This window comes from Ceratotherium simum, chromosome 2 (assembly GCF_057802395.1).
Source record: "Ceratotherium simum simum isolate JZ-2026a chromosome 2, ASM5780239v1, whole genome shotgun sequence".
NCBI classification, from domain to species: domain Eukaryota; kingdom Metazoa; phylum Chordata; class Mammalia; order Perissodactyla; family Rhinocerotidae; genus Ceratotherium; species Ceratotherium simum.
The window spans coordinates 48,146,452-48,163,721 of NC_141901.1; the positions used below are offsets into that span (position 1 = coordinate 48,146,452).

The 17,270-nt window shown below is 44.5% G+C and overlaps 1 protein-coding gene across 9 annotated transcripts in view; it reads right to left on the reverse strand.

Annotated features, from left to right (window-relative positions):
- Window positions 1-957: 957 nt before the first annotated feature.
- The window catches only part of PDE4DIP (phosphodiesterase 4D interacting protein), a 198,988-nt gene continuing 182,675 nt past the window's right edge, over window positions 958-17,270 (reverse strand). For 4 of the 9 annotated variants that reach the window (XM_087444580.1, XM_087444575.1, XM_087444599.1 and 1 more), the window contains 9 exons: window positions 12,936-13,125; window positions 12,186-12,310; window positions 8,956-9,198; window positions 6,560-6,676; window positions 5,776-6,002; window positions 4,480-4,623; window positions 3,256-3,394; window positions 2,925-2,971; window positions 1,047-1,194 (listed from right to left, as the gene is read on the reverse strand). In XM_087444580.1, the coding sequence (XP_087300706.1) occupies window positions 1,153-1,194; window positions 2,925-2,971; window positions 3,256-3,394; window positions 4,480-4,623; window positions 5,776-6,002; window positions 6,560-6,676; window positions 8,956-9,198; window positions 12,186-12,310; window positions 12,936-13,125 (1,274 nt within the window). In that variant the 3' untranslated portion in view covers window positions 1,047-1,152. Of the gene's footprint in view, window positions 1,195-1,961; window positions 2,014-2,924; window positions 2,972-3,255; window positions 3,395-4,479; window positions 4,624-5,775; window positions 6,003-6,559; window positions 6,677-8,955; window positions 9,199-12,185; window positions 12,311-12,935; window positions 13,126-17,270 lie in introns of all 9 variants that reach the window. The other 5 variants (XM_087444612.1, XM_087444562.1, XM_087444567.1 and 2 more) reach the window with 2 other exon arrangements.

Below are 17,270 nucleotides of genomic sequence, written 5' to 3' on the forward strand. Positions count from 1 at the left end.
GGCAAAGAAGGAAAAATTTATTATTTTAAATGCAGAATTCCAGCATTAGATTGTAAGCACCTTCACGACAGTTGTCTTTCCTCTTCTCACACACTCAGCCTGGAGTCTGGTGCAGAAATTGGAAACAAAGCAGGCGAAGAAAATCTTTTTATTTCTTTATACACATTTGCTTTAATAGCCACCAAACAGACAGTTTCATTTACTCTCACTAACCCTGTCCACCAGTTATGTCAGCCAACATATTGCTATAGCCACATATATAAATATATATCATACATTTATACACACATACACACCTTCTAAAGCACTGTGAAGACAGACTAGGCTTTAGCACAACCGGGGACCTCTCACATGCCACTTAAAAATGATCACTGGTTTGCTTTACACAAGACCTTCAATGGGCTTGATTTGGCCCTTAGTCTCAATTCCCCAGAGAGAAGCTGGGCAGATAAAGCAGGACAGCATATTTAGAGTGAGGTCAGCACACTTTGGAGATCGAAAGAGAATAGAAATAGGAGGTGCCAGGCTAAGCAGGAGATGGCGTCTGGGAAGTCACCGCTTTTACCATGTGGATTCAAAGAACTCAGGTGCTGTAGTGTAGACTGACGCCCACCCTGACAGTGACCCAGCTGAGCTGGCCCTGGGTCCGGTGTGGATCTGTGGGCAGTGCTGCCTGAGTCCCACTGTCCAGCAGGGTACTGCCACTCAGTCGTGTGCTTTTAGAACTGCCGAGGAGCTCCAGCACTGGGACCACACGCCCCCGTCTTAGGAAGCAGGTCCTATTTCCCCTGAGTTGACCCTCTGAGGACAGGTGCTGAGGTGAGAAATGTGCTGTTGTTGGTTCCCCTGCCACTGGGTGTTGAGAAGCAGCGTCACAAGGTCCTCTAAAAACTACGCGTGTTTTGCTTAGTGGTGGGACAAGCGACCCTGGGCTGATGGTATTCCATGACTGCAGGAAAGGCTCTTTGCCTTCGCCCGGTCCCACCAGGCCTCTGACACCTTCTTCTAGACTCTCCAGCAGGGTGTGAGGAGTGGGGCCCAGGTCTCTTCAGCAGATAGGTAGCTGTGCAAAAGGGGGGCAGGCCCATCCTTCCTGCTGCTTCAACGACCTCTGGTGGCTTCGCCCCCTGCGTGGCTCCTGGAAGGCAAGGGTCACAAGACGGGAGTGCACGGCAGACCCCTTAGGGATTTCACCTGGAGGCAGAAATCAAACAAAGTATGAGTCTGTTATCAGGCCTTGCTGGTGGCTGATTGAGGCTAGAGTGGGAGCTGAGTGGTGACAGAGCCAGGAGCACGGTGAGAGCCTGTTAAGAGGAGGAGCTGACTTCCTCAGGAAAAAGAGGAGGATTAGCATGGATGTTAGCTCAGGGCTGATCTTCCTCAGAAAAAAGAAAAAAAAAAAGAGGATGAGCTGAGGGCATGCGCTGTGGTCTGAGGTGCAACTGGTGCCACCAGGTTAGAGGAAAATCTTCCCCACCACCTCCGGCAGTGATATCCCTGCTCAAGCCACTGCACACCGGGTGGCCAGATCCCACCAGCCCCTCTTCAGGGGCCAGTTCACCCTCCAATTCACTTTGGAGCAAAGTGATGGCTTCTGTGATCTCCCAGGAAAAGAAGTGCTTAGTCTGAAACATGCACATCTAGAAACAGCCTGTTGTAGGAAGGAGAGGACATTCTGCAGGGAAGTCCCCCTGTGAAGTTTATGTCCCATTTACTTAACAGGGGAGAGGGAGGCATCAAGTCAGCAGGGACCTCAGAGATCTTCTAAGTCTACTGCCACCTCCTACAGATGAGGGGCGGCTGCTCACAGAGACTGAGGGGCCGGCCAACGCACACGGCCAGTTAGTGACAGGCCTGGGATTAGAGCCCAGGCCTTGGGCCCTTTTCAATGGCCTAGAGGAAGCGGAGAGAACACTTCCTAACTGGGGGAAGCCAGCGGGTATGTGAGGCTGTTGTGTTACCTTTGCTGGGACAGGAATAAGGCTTTACAGAGGCAATCTTGTAAGTGTTCTTCTAAAAAGGCTCGAGAAAGAAAGGAATTCAGAGAAAAACAAAGCGAATTAGCAAAAAAAACAAAAAGAAAAGAGTAAATTTAAATCATGGCTCAACCCATTTTCACACTGTGGAATCAACATTCTTTCAGGTTACGGTTTAGGAACATTCCTAGGAATGGGCTTAGCTGCTTATGGCCAAGCTTTACAGTCCAAGTTAAAAGGTTTGGTTTCTGACTTTTAAGTGATTTCTAACACCTCAAGTTTTTCTTCGAAGTACTTGCTAGGGAATGTGTTAGTGTTTTAAGTAAATGTAGAGAATGTCTGCCATATATATAATATCTTTCCCTTTAAGTTTCAATTTTTATTTATTATAAGATTCTCCTTTAGGTTAATAAGACCCACAGTTTTCTTTTGTGATGTCGCTTAAAGAAAAAGATATATCAAAATCAAATTGCTCTTCTCAGCCCAACAGTACGCAGTGAAATCAATTTACTGGGTTGCATCTTGCTGTTAATTTTTCCTAGAGTGGTGTGGGAAACACCAGAACATGTACCTGGCCCCAGGACCCCTTCACTGAAAGCTAATTCAGAGGCAGACTCCCGTAGGTCCTCTGACCTCGAGAACCAACTGAATTGCATTTCTCGGACTCCTGAATTGGCATAAAGGAGGGCTAACTGGAGTAAAGAGAGGAAAGGATGACAGTGTGAGAGTGAACCGACATGGCAGGGGAGGGAGCTGCTTGGGGTGAGAGGGGTGATGGGGATGGAAACAAGAAGGATGCTTATTGAGGACCTGCGTTCCTACAAGGGGACCAGAAGTCTTCTCCTGGAAGGTCAGAGCAGGTTGAGCATCACCTGCAGACTCTGTTGACAGATGGTGATGGGTTTGGGATGGGCTCTGGGGCTCTGACCGGTACAGTGGTTTCCTTACCTCCAAATTAGTCCTTGCCTTCTTCAAAACATCATGTGTCCTGGTCACTGAAATAAAACAGCCCAACAAGGCCGAAATTACCCACCGGGCCCATCCTTGCCTTGGGTGCATGTTCTAAAGCGTGTCTTTCTGGCCACTCAGCTTGGGGTCTCCTGCTGTCCCCCACGCCCCCTCCCCCTGCATACATGATTAATCATGGCACAGGAGGATCAAGGACATCACACCAATCTCCCCTCTCCTGTAGCCTCTCTGGTCACTGTCCATCCGCAGCACATGGGGAGTCTGGAAGGCCCCCCATTTCCTCTCCCATTCCCTGGCTTGGGGCACCCACACTGGCTGAAGATGAACTGCTCCATGTTCTCCTTCTGCTGGTTGGCGGTCTTCAGACGCTCAGCTGTACTCTGAAGGAGACTCTCCTGTTTGGATAGCTTGGTTCTCAGTTCCAGAAGTTCCCTTTTCATAGACTCTCCCTGGGTAAGAGGAAGAGGCTCTCTGTCAATGGTCAGAAGGCCTAAAGCACCCCTGCTTTGTGGCTCTTTACAATCCAAAGTGGGATCCTAGAATCTTCTTAACTCTTTCTGGACTGGATTCCATCCATTAAAGCCTCTAAAACCCTCCAGCTGATGACAGCAAAGGATGAGGCCATGTGGTGGGAACACTGAGAACCTGGGAGCCCCCATACGTTAGCAAAGGCCTACACTCCTGTTGCAGAAGAGAAGCTGACTCCAGGCCAATACCGAACCCCCATCTGAGAATGAGAGCTCAGATTTGGTGCTGACATCAGTTATATCACTCAGACGTCACAAGTAAGACTGGGTGGTTGGGGATATTATGCCTAGGGAGACAGGGCCACTGGAGATGGTTTGCAATTTTGTAAATATTTCTGCCAATCTCAAGATGGAAAATACCCCCTCACTTGGAATTAGCACAGTTGGGTCCCATAAGGTATAAAGGTTATTAATTTGGCATTAGAATCCCCGGGAAGAGGATTCTGAAACGTGCCTGTCCAAGGTTCTGCCAACCAGAGAGCCGGCCTTAGATTTGAGAGCACCTGGGGGTGGCTGACTCTCCCCAGGCCTGACCCAGAGACGCAGATTTAAGCAATGTATTGGGATTTCAGTGGGTGGCTAAAAGAGGCTGGTAGTCTCATACTGACATTCTGTGATCATGCTTGACTACGTGCACCTGAGAGGGGGGTGGGGAAAGAAGTGTTGACGCTTTAACATGTCCCTGAACTTCAGCTCAGCCACACTTCAGAAAGTTAAAGAAACTGAACGTGTGTGGGTTACCAGGGTTCCTATGTCTTTGCCTTCTCCACATTCTTTCCCTTTCCTCTTGATTTCTTATCCCAGAGTCAGGGCTTGGAGGAGCTGGGATGTAGTCAGAGCTGCACTGAAAGCAGCCACCAGGAATGAGAGGTCTCCCTCGGGGGATGCTTCCCTAGAGTCCTGTCTGTCCCAACTCACCACTGGGCTCCTGAGCTTCAGGATCCATGGGACTCAGGGGGCATAAGGATACTTGGGGGCAGAGCCAGTGCAGGACACTGGCCTCTTACCGCTTTACCAGGCAGTGCAGGGCCCTGGGAGCTTGGCAAGGCCGCTCGCCAGAACATGGTGAGGAGGGATGCCGACTCCTCCAACGTGTGCTGCAGGGTGCTGGCGCTGCTCCGAAGCTCACGGATGCCCTCGCTGCCCAGCACCTGGGAAAGGGGGCAGGTAGCCATGGACATCGCTGGGGCTGAGAGATCACTTTTCTTTCGAGCACAGGGCTCAAGCTTCTTCTGTGCGTGAGGCAGGGATACGGGCCTGCTTGGACCTGAGAAACCCTTTTCTAACCTGGAAGCCCAGCATCTCCGACCTCAGCAGTGACCTCCCGTCATCAAGAATTCATTGGATTCCAGCCTCCCCCAGTCTTTGTAAGCTCTAGTGCTGCTCTGTGCTCTAGTCTAAGGTCCCTGATTTTTGCTCTGCCACCTCCTGCCCTTCCCTAAGTCACACCTTAGGCTTCAACTGGGCTGAACCATTTGTAGCTCCAGGGACTGAGGTGCCACTCCCTTTACCTGGAATGTTCTCCTCCACCCAGAGAACCTACACATCCCCCCAGTGGGTCCTCTAGGGAGCTGTTCCTTTCCTTGCCTGGGACAATGGCTGCCTCTTCATTCGTGCCCTCACACCCAGAGGCCGACTTCTAACGCTGTGCCTGGAGCCCCCTGTTGTACTTATTGACTCGGACGTATGTCCTCCTCTCTGGTGCAGGGGTCCCTGGGGACAGGGCTGCCCTACGTTTCTGTGCTTTTCCAGTGGCTCAGACAGCACAGCAGCTGGTGCCTGGTCTCTCCACGGTGAGGCGCTCTGAGAGGGCTTGCTGCCTGCTCTCTTCCCGTGCTCAGTCTGAACAGGGAAAGCCCATGGCTGCCAGGTTTCTCACTCCTTCCACACATGTGGCCCATAGGGATGTGAATTTCTAGCCATCTGGTTAAGCGATTTTATTTGGCCCACGATGGCCATGTGCCAGTGTGACTGTAATAGATAATAAGCGACCAAAGGGTACTCAGTACAGCGCCACATGTGTGCATCAACACCTATCAAATGTTCTACTGATGAGGGCAGGATGCTGCACAGGCTCTCCTCTGGTTCCGAGGGGAAATATCAAGTCAGCTACAACTGGACAGAGCAGAGTTTATAGTGCAAAGAGGAGATGGAGAAGAAAGGCCTGGCTGAGTGTAAATGGAAAACATATCCTCGGCTGTTGGGAGCTGTAGAGCATGAAACAAATAGTGGGAGAAGGAGCTAAAATCAGAAGAAGAAAGGGCACGAGGACAAGGTGCACCTAAGAGCTACAATGCGATTACCTCTGCGCCTTGAGCTTCGAGGCCAGAGAAGTCGCAGGCTGATCTCACGAGAGATGCTATCCTTTTGACCAGCAGTTTGCCCTCCCCAATCTGCTGTCTCAGGGCACTATAGTCATCAACGTGGCCAATGACATGGCGGCCATGCTTATTGGCAAAGGAGCCATCAGTAGCATCGCCCTCCAGCTTGGGAGGGTCCTTCATTACTGGAGAAGCATCCAAACCCAGCTCTGAAAAATAAAACCACAACAACGCTGTTTTTTATAATCATATCCTCAGTTCACTTCAATCCAAAAGAGACATCAAATAGGGAAAGAGGCCAGGAACAAGAACGGCAGTCTTGCAAAGTACTAGCGTGGTGTGAAGGCCATAGATATTCTGGGTTCTATGATTTTATAACATTTCTTACATCATCTCATAATGATAAAATTGCCAGGAGTACATTGTATCTTTATTGACAAATGCAGGACAAATATTATTAATAAAAAAATTAAAATTTCCAGGTTGAAAAGATACAGACAAGAAAATTAAGTGGGACAGAGAGAGCACTTTGAGGAAGGGAGAGATAACACTGCAATAAAGCAACAGCAGAGCAATAGGAAAACCAGAGGAGGAAGAATAATGACAGGAAAGTTGGTCACAGAAGGTGCAATGAATAGGGCTGAAGACTGGGGACACGCAGAGAAAAATCTCTGCATTCAGATAATATGTATATAGAGAACCGAAGCTTGCTTACATTAATAATTTTCCATCATCTGTCCCTGAGCCCTTAAGTTGCCATATTTACCATTTGTCCTATTGAAGACGGTGGGCGCTGAGCCAGGAGCAGCGGAAGAAGAGCTGGGGAAGACCAGAGCTGGAGAATTCATGCCGACATCCCGAACTGGAGGGGAGGCAACTGAATCTAGGGAGTAAAGACAAACACGATTTTCAGGAACCCTGGGACACACCACACAGGAGCACATGTACAGCCTCGTCTTCACCTCTGGAGACTTGCAGCATGACTCACCTCTTACATAATCATCACCCAGACACCACAATCCAAAGCAGTAGCAAACAAATCCCTTAGTTTGGAACAAGAAGGTGTTCCTTTAATTGAAGTGTCCCATGAGAAACCAACTTACAATTTGAAAAATATTCAGGTATATTTTTCTAACCCAGTTTTGAATATAATTTTGTATGTTGTGTCTAATACAATGCCTTATAACTAAATGTAAATATGCATAAATATATGAAGCAGTATATATGTGAAAAATATTGAATCAGGGCCGACCTGGTGACCTAGTGCTTAAGTTCGCACACTCCATTTTAGTGGCCTAAGGTTCACAGGTTCAGATCCTGGGTGTGGACCTACACACTGCTCATCAAGCCATGCTGTGGCAGGCATCCCACATATAAAGTAGAGGAAGATGGGCATGGATGTTAGCCCAGGGCATAGCTTCCTCAGCAAAAAGAGGAGGATTGGCAACGGATGTTAGCTCAGGGCCAATTTTCCTCACCAAAAAAAATAAAAAAATATTGAATCAAACAATGAGTGGATTTACGGGCGATTAAACTCAACATTCTAATCACCATTCTGATGAGTTAGTCCTGGAAAAAATGTAGCAATGTGATAAGAATAGGAGACAAAAGCCTTGGTGGGTTAGAGATGCCCTGTTGGAGACCAGGCAGCAATCCTACAGTGGAGGAACTGGAAAACAGCACAAAGAAGAGAGAAGGGATCCTGCTCAGGCAAAGGGGGCTTAGAGCCCGCTTTCCAGCTCACGCCTCTGGTGGGTGAGCAGGAGGAGCAGCAACTGAGCTGGTGGGTCTGAGTCCTGGCTGTTGTTGTGGGGAGGCAGCGAGAGGGGAAAGCCTAGTTAAAGGGGAGAGAAGGAGACAGAACTGAACACTGCAACCATCATGGTAGCCCCAGTAGGCAAGGCATCCACCTCACGTAGGCCAAGCAGTATCTGTGTGCCAGGTGCTACGCTTGGCGGTCCACATACGCTGTCTGATTTAATGGCCACAACAATGTGATCTCGGGAGTATCACCTTCATTTGACACGTAAGGCCATTGTCTGATAAATGAAAATCTAGCAGGACCAGGAAAAAAAGTAAGGATTAACATGCCCCAGGAAAAGCAGGCATGAACGGTTGAAAGCTCAGCTTTAGATAATCCTGAGCAAAAGTGGTTCCTGGTTAGAATGAAATTGAGGATATGGTGTGGAGGTGAGTGGAGATGGTGAATTAAATGGTGTATCAAAAGGAAAGACAGAAGAGGAAGTAGAAATGAGCGTGTCAGGAGACTGGGGTGTGGGGGCAGTATTAACATTCATATTAAAACTGGGGGAAGTGAGATTGATGAAGAGTATTGAGAAGAGAGGGAGAGAACTGGTTAAACATTTCTATCTGGAGAGGCAGGCAAGGGGCCAGTGGCGGAAGAAGTGCATGACCGCCACCTGGAATAAACATGGCGCCATCCACTTCTTTCCCATGGACAGGATTTTTTTAGGGACAGGAATGTTTCGTCACACAGCTGAGTTCCCCACAAATTAGGGAATGGGGAGCCAGGCTGAGAAGGCCAGCAATACGGAGACAGAGCATGGCAAGCTGGAAGGAACACAGACTGGAAATCCAAACGCCTGGTTCAAATCCTGGTTTGGTTTCTTAGCTCCTGTAAACCTCAGCATGTCAGTGAATGTCTCAGCGCCTAAGTTTTCTCATGTGAAATACAGAGATAGGAAAACCTGCCTTACCTCAGATGAAATTATTTGAAAAATTACTTGAAAATACATGGTAAATTTTAAAGCACTCCACAAATATAAGAAATAGAGATTAACATACACAGCTGTTAACTGTTGAGCAATTTTTATGGTGACAGGTGCTTGTAAATTATTTCATTTAATGCTCTAAATAACCTTAAAGGTATATACTATTATTATTCTCATCTGGAAGATTAGGCTTACACTACCTGAAGAGTTTAATCACCTTGCCCAAGGCAAACAACCTGTAAGTGGCAAACTTCGAATCTAGAACCAGGTCTGACCCTGAATTGCTCTCACTCAAGGTGCTGTATTGAAGCACCTCCGATTGCACGCTGATCCCAAGTACCGTGGGAGAGACAAAACTGTCGCTTCCACCACAGATGTCCTGGTGACCTCCCCACCGGCTGAGGGGTTCCTGAATCCCTTTCCGTCCTACCTTGGGAAGAGCAGCTGTTTGTTTCCAGGGTCAGTGGAAGTTCTGGGAACTTCTGGTTAACGGACGAGGGGCTGAGGCTGGCTTTGCCAGCACCACCATCCAACTGCTGCTCCAGCTGCAGTCGCAGACAATTGTTCACCTGAATGCTCTGCTCCAGCTGCCCTCTCAAAGCTCGGATCTCTGTCACCAGGTGGCTCAACTCACTGCTCAGAGGGGCTTGGTGACAGGCGTCCCAGGTGTAAGCTGAAAGCAGAGGGAGGAGGGGTCTGGTGGCACTGATCCAAGTATCTCCAAGCACTTGTCAGAACACTCCTCTGTGACATTCCTTCCTGCCAAGGACCCCACTGTACCCTCAGGGTCCCAGGCAACACATCTGTGATGGAGATGTCACTTTTCCTGTGTGGGGCTGGGCACACACTGAAATGGCACACACCCCAGTTTTCTGAGGCTCAAATGACCCATGTGCATCTAGAGGGCATTTGATTGGCAGATGAGGTCAAGCCTATTATTTCGTCTCCATGTTAACCTCAGTGCTGCAGGCTAGAGAGCAGGGTCTTCCAAGACAGGAGGTCAGCATGGAACTAGAGAAGGGTGGGGGCTCAGGGAGAAGATTTGATGACCTCCACACTCAAGAATCAGAGGAGGGTGGGGGGAGACATTGGGCCTTTTGGTGGCATGTAAGAATGGGAGTCGGGCACCACAGACCAGAAATCATAACTAGTTGACGTTTTCAACTTCTCCATGTTTTTTCCCCCACTCACCACACACAGTCTATTCCTACATACTGGGGATGAAGAGATCTAATAAATATTTGACAAGACCACATGGCTTATCTGAAAACTTTGAAGCCAAATGTATTTCAAAAGGTAGAATCTGTTTTGGTTGTTAGCAAGGCAATAGGATGCATATACCATATAATTCATGCACCCAGTTGCATCTAGGCCACAGCCCTTAATCAAACACATTAATATTTCCACCATGAGTTAGGTGAATATTCTCACTGAGTGGGATAAATGAAGACTATGAATAAATACCCTTTTGTCAGTTCAGTTATGTTTTGTCACCAAAGAAGTATATAAAAAAGACATCAGTTCAGAGCTCTTATTGGATTAATGAATTAAAGATAGGCGACTATGGGGCTTTAGTGGCAGTAGCTTGGAAATGAATCCTAAAAGACCCTCAAAAACGGAGAAAGGCAGAAAGGGGAGAGAGTTCGGGATGAAGTGGTTTCCAGATACTAACCCCAAAGTTCCATGATGCCCCTCCCTCTCTTTCTTTCCCTAAATCCAAATTCTAATAGTTTTACTTACTCTTCTCAAAAAAATGTTTTCCAACTCTCCATTCTCCTTTATCTTCCCAATAGCACCTAATGTTAGACTCCCATCACTTAATGCCCAGAAGATTGCCACACTCATTCAGTAGGTTTCCCTCTTTCTAATGTCTCCAGCTCCTGTGTCCCACAGTCTTACCATCTTAAAATTCTGTTTCCATCATCATCTATATTTCTTGGAAAAACACACTCATTTTCCATTGCCTACTGCATAGAATGTAAACTTTCATCCTACCTTGTAGGGCTTCTGTACGCCGGCAACTCTCCTTCCAACAAACCTGACTTCTCACACCCCTGATACAAAGCTCTCCTATAGGCAGGTCTGCCTCCTCCCTAACTCAACACACCCATGACTTTGTACATGAGCTATTCTCTCAGCCTGCTGTGCTGCCTGTATTTCTTCAAGTTCTGGTTCACCTTCTCACGAGCAAATTAGGAAATTCAATCAGGTTTTATGAAAATTCAAATTTTGCTGAATAGTGAAAATTCTTAATAGACCGTATTGCTTAAGGAATTTTTAAACATACAATCCAGAAAACTTAGAATTGAAAGGTGTAGGGAGTCAATATCCCATCCAAAGCAAGAACTGCTTCTGTGAGATCCTTAACAAATCATCCCTTTCTATTCAAATACAGCTGGATGGGGAGCTTACTCCTTCACATACCAGCCATTCCGTCACTAGAAGGCTCTCATGGAAAGGAAAGCATTAATTGCGTAGATCCAAATCCCACTGCCCTTCACCCTATGCCCCTTGTTCAGCCTTATGAACAGACACAAAACACAAAACACATCAGCTGTTCCCCACCTAAGAGTTCTTCAGATATTTGAAGCCAGTTCTCATCTCCTCATGATCTTTTCCAAGCCTAAAAGTTTTTAGTTTCTTCAACCAGTTCGAGATTTCTGGTCCCAAGGCATTGTGCTCCCTGTCTTCTTTATGTTCCCTAGTTTGTCAATGTCTCTTTTAGAAGATGGTGCTCCACAACCTAACAATATTTCTGACATGGTCTCACCATATGGACACCACACCTACGCCACTGTGGTCTCAGGTTGAGTTGCTTTTACTAGCATCCTTGGCCTACAACTTCCTTGTGTAAATGTATTTCTACCTAACTCCCCCATCCTCAAACCCATGAAAGGCTACAGAGCCAGGCCTCCCCATTCTGTACTTCTACCACTGATATTTGTAATCAAGCTCAGGATTTTTTTTTCATCTTTGCTCAATTTCATCACACTGACATCAGCTCTGTTTTGGCCTGCTTGGATTTATTAACTTTATGTTTAGAATAGCCTCCCCCATTTGAAGAAGAATAGGGAAACATAACAAGAGTCTCAAATACTAGATTATTATTTCAGCAGGTGGCAAAAGTCCTCAATAAACGAGTTTAAAATTTAATTCCAGGATTGAAATTTAAGTCCTATTAGTGGTATTTTTGTAAATTTTTTTGTATCTTTGAATTTTCTAACTGGGGAAAGGGTCAGGGTGGGAGCAGGTTGCCTGCTATATTGGCTGCATGGGTGGTCAGTATGTATTAATCACAATACTCAAGACCTTTTCAAATGATGATACCATCAGCACAGTTCTTCGTATTTAAAAAAAAATCAGTGTATAATCTGGACTTTGATTAACTTGCTCTGGCCATCTAAGTAGGTGAAGTTTGACTCTCGTGGCCTATTTTTAAGGATGCCTAGGCTGGATCTTGCTCATGTCACCAACATCTAGGCTTTGTGTATGAGAGCTCTCTTCTTTTCTTACTGGGAGGCTGAGGCCTGGCTGGGAATTCTTCTGAGACACAACTCTGAAGCTTCCCAGATCACCACAACTGCCAAGGTAAAGTCCTCACTGGGATCCTAAGCAAGGGCAGGAAGCTCATGGGGTGGAGGAGTAGAGGGGAACACATACCTTTCAGCCCCTTCTTGGAATTGCCATAAAGCACCTCGTAGATCTGTAGCTCCGACTGGAGGGACTGGAAGAGCTGCTGTTTCTCTTCACACTGCTGCTGCAGGAGGGCCAGCTTATGCTGCAGCCTGCCAGGGGAGAGGCAAGGGTCCGCTGAGCTGTGGGGCCACTCAGCCCCACCAGGGCAATAAGCTGTGAGCCAACCTTTGCATCATAGAGTTTTAGCCCTAGATGTCAACCCAGGGGTCATGAGACCATCACTTTCATTTTACAGATGTGGAAACGGAGGCTCGGAGACGTAAAGTAATTTTGCTTGGAGACATGCCATTAGCTACATTAGCTAGGAGCAGACACACCAGCCTGGTGTTCTTACTGGCCCTACAGGGCTCTTTTCCTGTTGACAAGCAGTTCAGTTACTGGGTTTATGCTGGGAACTAGCATCACGGCTGGTGTAGATGGATGTGATGTACGTGATGGTTAGACTAGTGTCCTCCATCTCACTGAAAGCACGAGAATGTTCTTTCTTCAGCATCTGATATGCTGAAGTCTTCTCTCTCAACTTTCGCTTTCTCAACTTTAGAGTGATAAAGATGTTCCCAGAGAAGCCCTTCCTTCTGCTCAATGTCACCCATAAATCAGGAAAGCAGAGGGGAAACTGAAGCTTCCAAAAGGGGCTATTAACTGTCTTGCCAATATCCCTTCTTCTAAATCTGAAACTGGGTCCATCTTCCTTATCAAGGGGCTCTCTCTTACCTGCAGTCTTTCTCCTGGAGGGATAGTCGCTCCTCCCGGAAATGCAAGATCTCCTGCTGCTTCTCCTTCAAGTCTTCCAAAAGCTGCTGCCTCTCCACCTTCTGATGCTCCAGCTCCATTTCCAGCTCTTGAAGCCGGGATCGAGAGGCCAGCAGAGCCTCCCTCAGGCATTCTGTTTCCTGGGAGTGCTCTGGTGAGCAGAACACAGGAGTGTTTATATTGTGGGGACAAACATCAGCAGGAGGATGAGTCCGAGTACATGCATCCTGACAAATAGAACTAAGGGGAAAGGAAGGACAGCTTATGCTGCAGCCTGCCAGGGGAGGCAAGAGAATGTCAACTCCTATAACCCCACACCCTGCGGAATGGGGCACCTCCATCTTTGCAATGCCCTTGATCCTCTGATTTAATAAGACCTACTTTGCTTTTAGAGAAACTCTGATTTCTAACGCTTACTATTTTCTTTTGTGTGAGTGTGTGACTTTTTTTAAATTTATTTAATTATTTTACTGAGGTCATATTGGCTTATAACATTGTGTAATTTCAGGTGTACATTATTATATATCATTTTCTGTATAGAGTGCATCGTGCTAACCACCAATAGTCTAGTGTATATCCATCACCATACATATGTGCCCCTTTACCCCTTTTGCCCTCTCCCCCACCTCCTTCCCCTCTGGTAACCACTAATCTGTTCTCCTTATCCATGTCTTTGTTTATCTTCCACATATGAGTGAAATCATGTAGTGTTTGTCTTTCTCTGTCCGGCTTATTTCACTTAGCATAATACCCTCAAGGTCCATGCACATTGTTGCCAATGGTATGATTTTGTCTTTTTTATGGGTGAGTAGTATTCCAGTGTGTGTGTGTGTATATATATACACCACATCTTCTTTATCCATTCATCAGTTGAAGGGCATGTGGGTTGCTTCCACATCTTGGCTATTATGAATAATGCTGCGATGAACACAGGGATGCATAAATCTCTTTGAATTGTTGATTTCATGTTTTTTGGAAAAATACCCTGTATTGGGATAGCTGGATCATATGGTATCTCTATTTTTAATTTTTTGAGAAATCTCCATACTGTTTTCCGCAGTGGCTGGACCAGTTTGCATTCCCACCAGCAGTGTATGAAGGTTCCCTTTTCTCCACATCCTCTCCAACATTTGTTATTTCTTGCCTTGTTAATTACAGCCATTCTAACAGGTGTAAGGTGATATCTCATTGTAGTTTTGATTTGCCTTTCCCTAATAATTAGCGATGTTGAACATCTTTTCATTTGACTGTTGGCCATCTTCATATCTTCTTTGGAAAAATGTCTGTTCATATTCTCTGCCCATTTTTTGATCAGGTTGTTTTTTTTGTTGAGTTGTACAAGTTCTCTATATATTTTGGAAATTAACCCCTTGTCAGATATATGATTTGCAAATATTTTCTCCTATTTGGTGGTTTGTCTTTTCATTTTGTTGGTGGTTTCCTTTGCCGTGAAGAAGTGTTTTAGTCTCATGTAGTCCCATTTGTTTATTTTTTCTTTTGTTTCCCTTGCCTGAGTAGACATGATCTTCAAAAAGATACTGCTAAGACCCATGTCAAAGATTCTACTGCCTATATTTTCTTCTAGGAGTTTTATGGTTTGAGGTCTTACATTCAAGTCTTTAATCCATTTTGAGTTAATTTTTCTGTATGGTGTAAGATAATGGTCTACTTTCATTCTTTTGCATGTGGCTGTTAGTTTTCCCAACACCATTTATTGAAGGGACTTTCCTTTTTCCATTGTATGTTCTTGGCTCCTTTGTTGAATATTAGCTGTCCATAGATGCATGGTTTTATTTCTGGGCTTTCAATTCTGTTCCATTGATCTCTGTTTTTCTGCCAGTATCATGCTGTTTTGATTACTATAGCTTTGCAGTCTATTTTGAAGTCACGGATTGTGATGCCTTTAGCTTTGTTGTTTTTTCTCAGGATTGCTTTAGCTATTGGGGTCTTTGTTTGTCCATATAAATTTTAGGATTCTTTGTTCCATTTCCATGAAAAATGTCGTTGAGATTCTGATAGAGATTGCATTGAATCTGTAGAGTGCTCTAGGTAACATGGACATTTTAACTGTGTTTATTCTTCCAATCCATGTCATGGAATATCTTTCCACTTCTTTTTGTCATCTTCAATTTCTTTCAAGAATGTTTTATACTATTCAATGTATAGGTCTTTCATCTCCTTGGTTAAATTTATTCCGAGATATTTTATTCTTTTTCTTGTGATTGTAAATAGGATTGTATTCTTGAGTTCTTTTTCACTCGTTCATTATTATGTGTATAGAAATGCAACTGATAAGTTGATTTTGTACTCTGCAACTTTGCTGTAGTTTTTATGATTTCTAGTAGTTTTCTGGTGGATTCTTTAGGCTTTTCTATATATAAGATCATGTTGTCCACAAACAGCAAGAGTTTCACTTCTTCCTTTCCAATCTGGATCCCTTTTATTTCTTTTTCTTGCCTTGTTGCTCTGGCCAAAACTTCTAGCACTATGTTGAATAAGGGTGGCAAGAGTGGGCACCCTTGTCTTGGTCCTGTTCTCAGAGGAATCGCTTTCAATTTTTCACTATTAGGTATGATGATGGCTGTGGGTTTGTCATATATGGCTTTTATTATGTTGAGGTACTTTCCTTCTATACCCATGTTATCCAGAGTTTTTATCATAAATGGGTGTTGGATCTTGTCAAATGCTTTCTCTGCATTGAGATGATCATGTGACTTATTCCTCATTTTGTTAATGTGGTGTATCACTTTGATTGATTTGCAGATCTTGAACCATCTCTGCATTCCTGGTATAAATCCCACTTGGTCATGGTGTATGATCCTTTTAATGTATTGCTATATTCAATTTGCTAATATTTTTTTGAGGATTTTTGCATCTATGTTCATCAGGGATATTGACCTGTAATTTTCCCGTTCTGTGTTGTCCTTATCCAGTTTTGATATCAGGGTAATGTTGGCCTTGTAGAATGAGTTAGGAAGTGTCCTGTCTTCTTCAATTTTTTGGAATAGTTTGAGAAGGATATGTATTAAATCTTCTTTGAACGTTTAGTAGAATTCACCAGAGAAACCATCCGGTCTTGGACTTCTGCTTTTTAGTAAGTTTTTGATTACGGTTTCAATCTCTCTACTTGTGATTGGTCTATTCAGATTCTCTATTTCTTCTTGATTCAGTTTTGGGACATTGTATGATTCTAAGAATTTATCCATTTCTTCTAGGGTATCCAGTTTGTTGCATATAGCTTTTCATAGTATTCTCTTACAATTCTTTGTATTTCCATGGTATCCATTGTAATTTCTCCTCTTTCATTTCTGATTTTATTTATTTGAATCTTCTCTCTTTTTTTCTTAGTGAGTCTGGCTAAGGGTTTGTCAATTTTGTTTCTCTTTTCAAAGAACCAGCTCTTACTTTGATTGATCCTTTCTATTGTTTTTTTAGTCTCTATTTCTTTTATTTCTGAACTGATTTTTATTATTTCCCTCCTTCTGCTGACTTTGGGCTTTGTTTGTTCTTCTATTTCTAGTTCTTTTTGGTGTAGTTTAAGATTACTTATTTGAGATTTTTCTTGTTTATTGAGGTTGGCCTATACTGCTATGAATTTCCCTTTTAGTATTGCTTTTGCTGCATCCCATAAGAGTTGGTACGTTGTGCCTTCATTTTCATTTGTCTCCAGGTATTTTTTGATTTCTCCTTTGATTTCTTCATTGATCCAGTGGTTGTTCAATAGCATATTTTCAGTCTCCACATATTTGTGATTTTACCAGATTTTTTCTTGTAGTTGATTTCTAGTTTCACGGCATTGTGATCAGAAACAATGGTTGATATGATTTCTATCTTCTTCAATTTATTGAAGCTTCCCTTGTTTCCCGACATATGGTCTATCTTTGAGAATGTTCCATGTGCACTTGAGAAGAATGTGTATTCTGCTGTTTTTGGATGGAATGTTCTATATATATCTATTAAGTCCATCTGGTCTAGTGTTTCATTTAAGGCCACTCTTTCCTTATTGACTTTCTGTCTGGATGATCTATGCATTGATGTAAGTGCAGTGTTTAGATCCCCTACTATTATTGTGTTGCTGTCAATTTCTCCCTTTAGGTCTGTTAATAGTTGCTTTATATACTTTGGTGCTCCTGTGTTAGGTGCATAAATATTCTTAAGTGTTATGTCCTCTTGGTGGAATGTCCATTTTATCATTATATACCGCTCCTCTTTGTGTTTCATTATCTTTTTTATCTTGAAGTCTGTTCTGTCTCACATAAGTATGGCTACACCTGCTTTGTTTTGCTTGCCATTTGC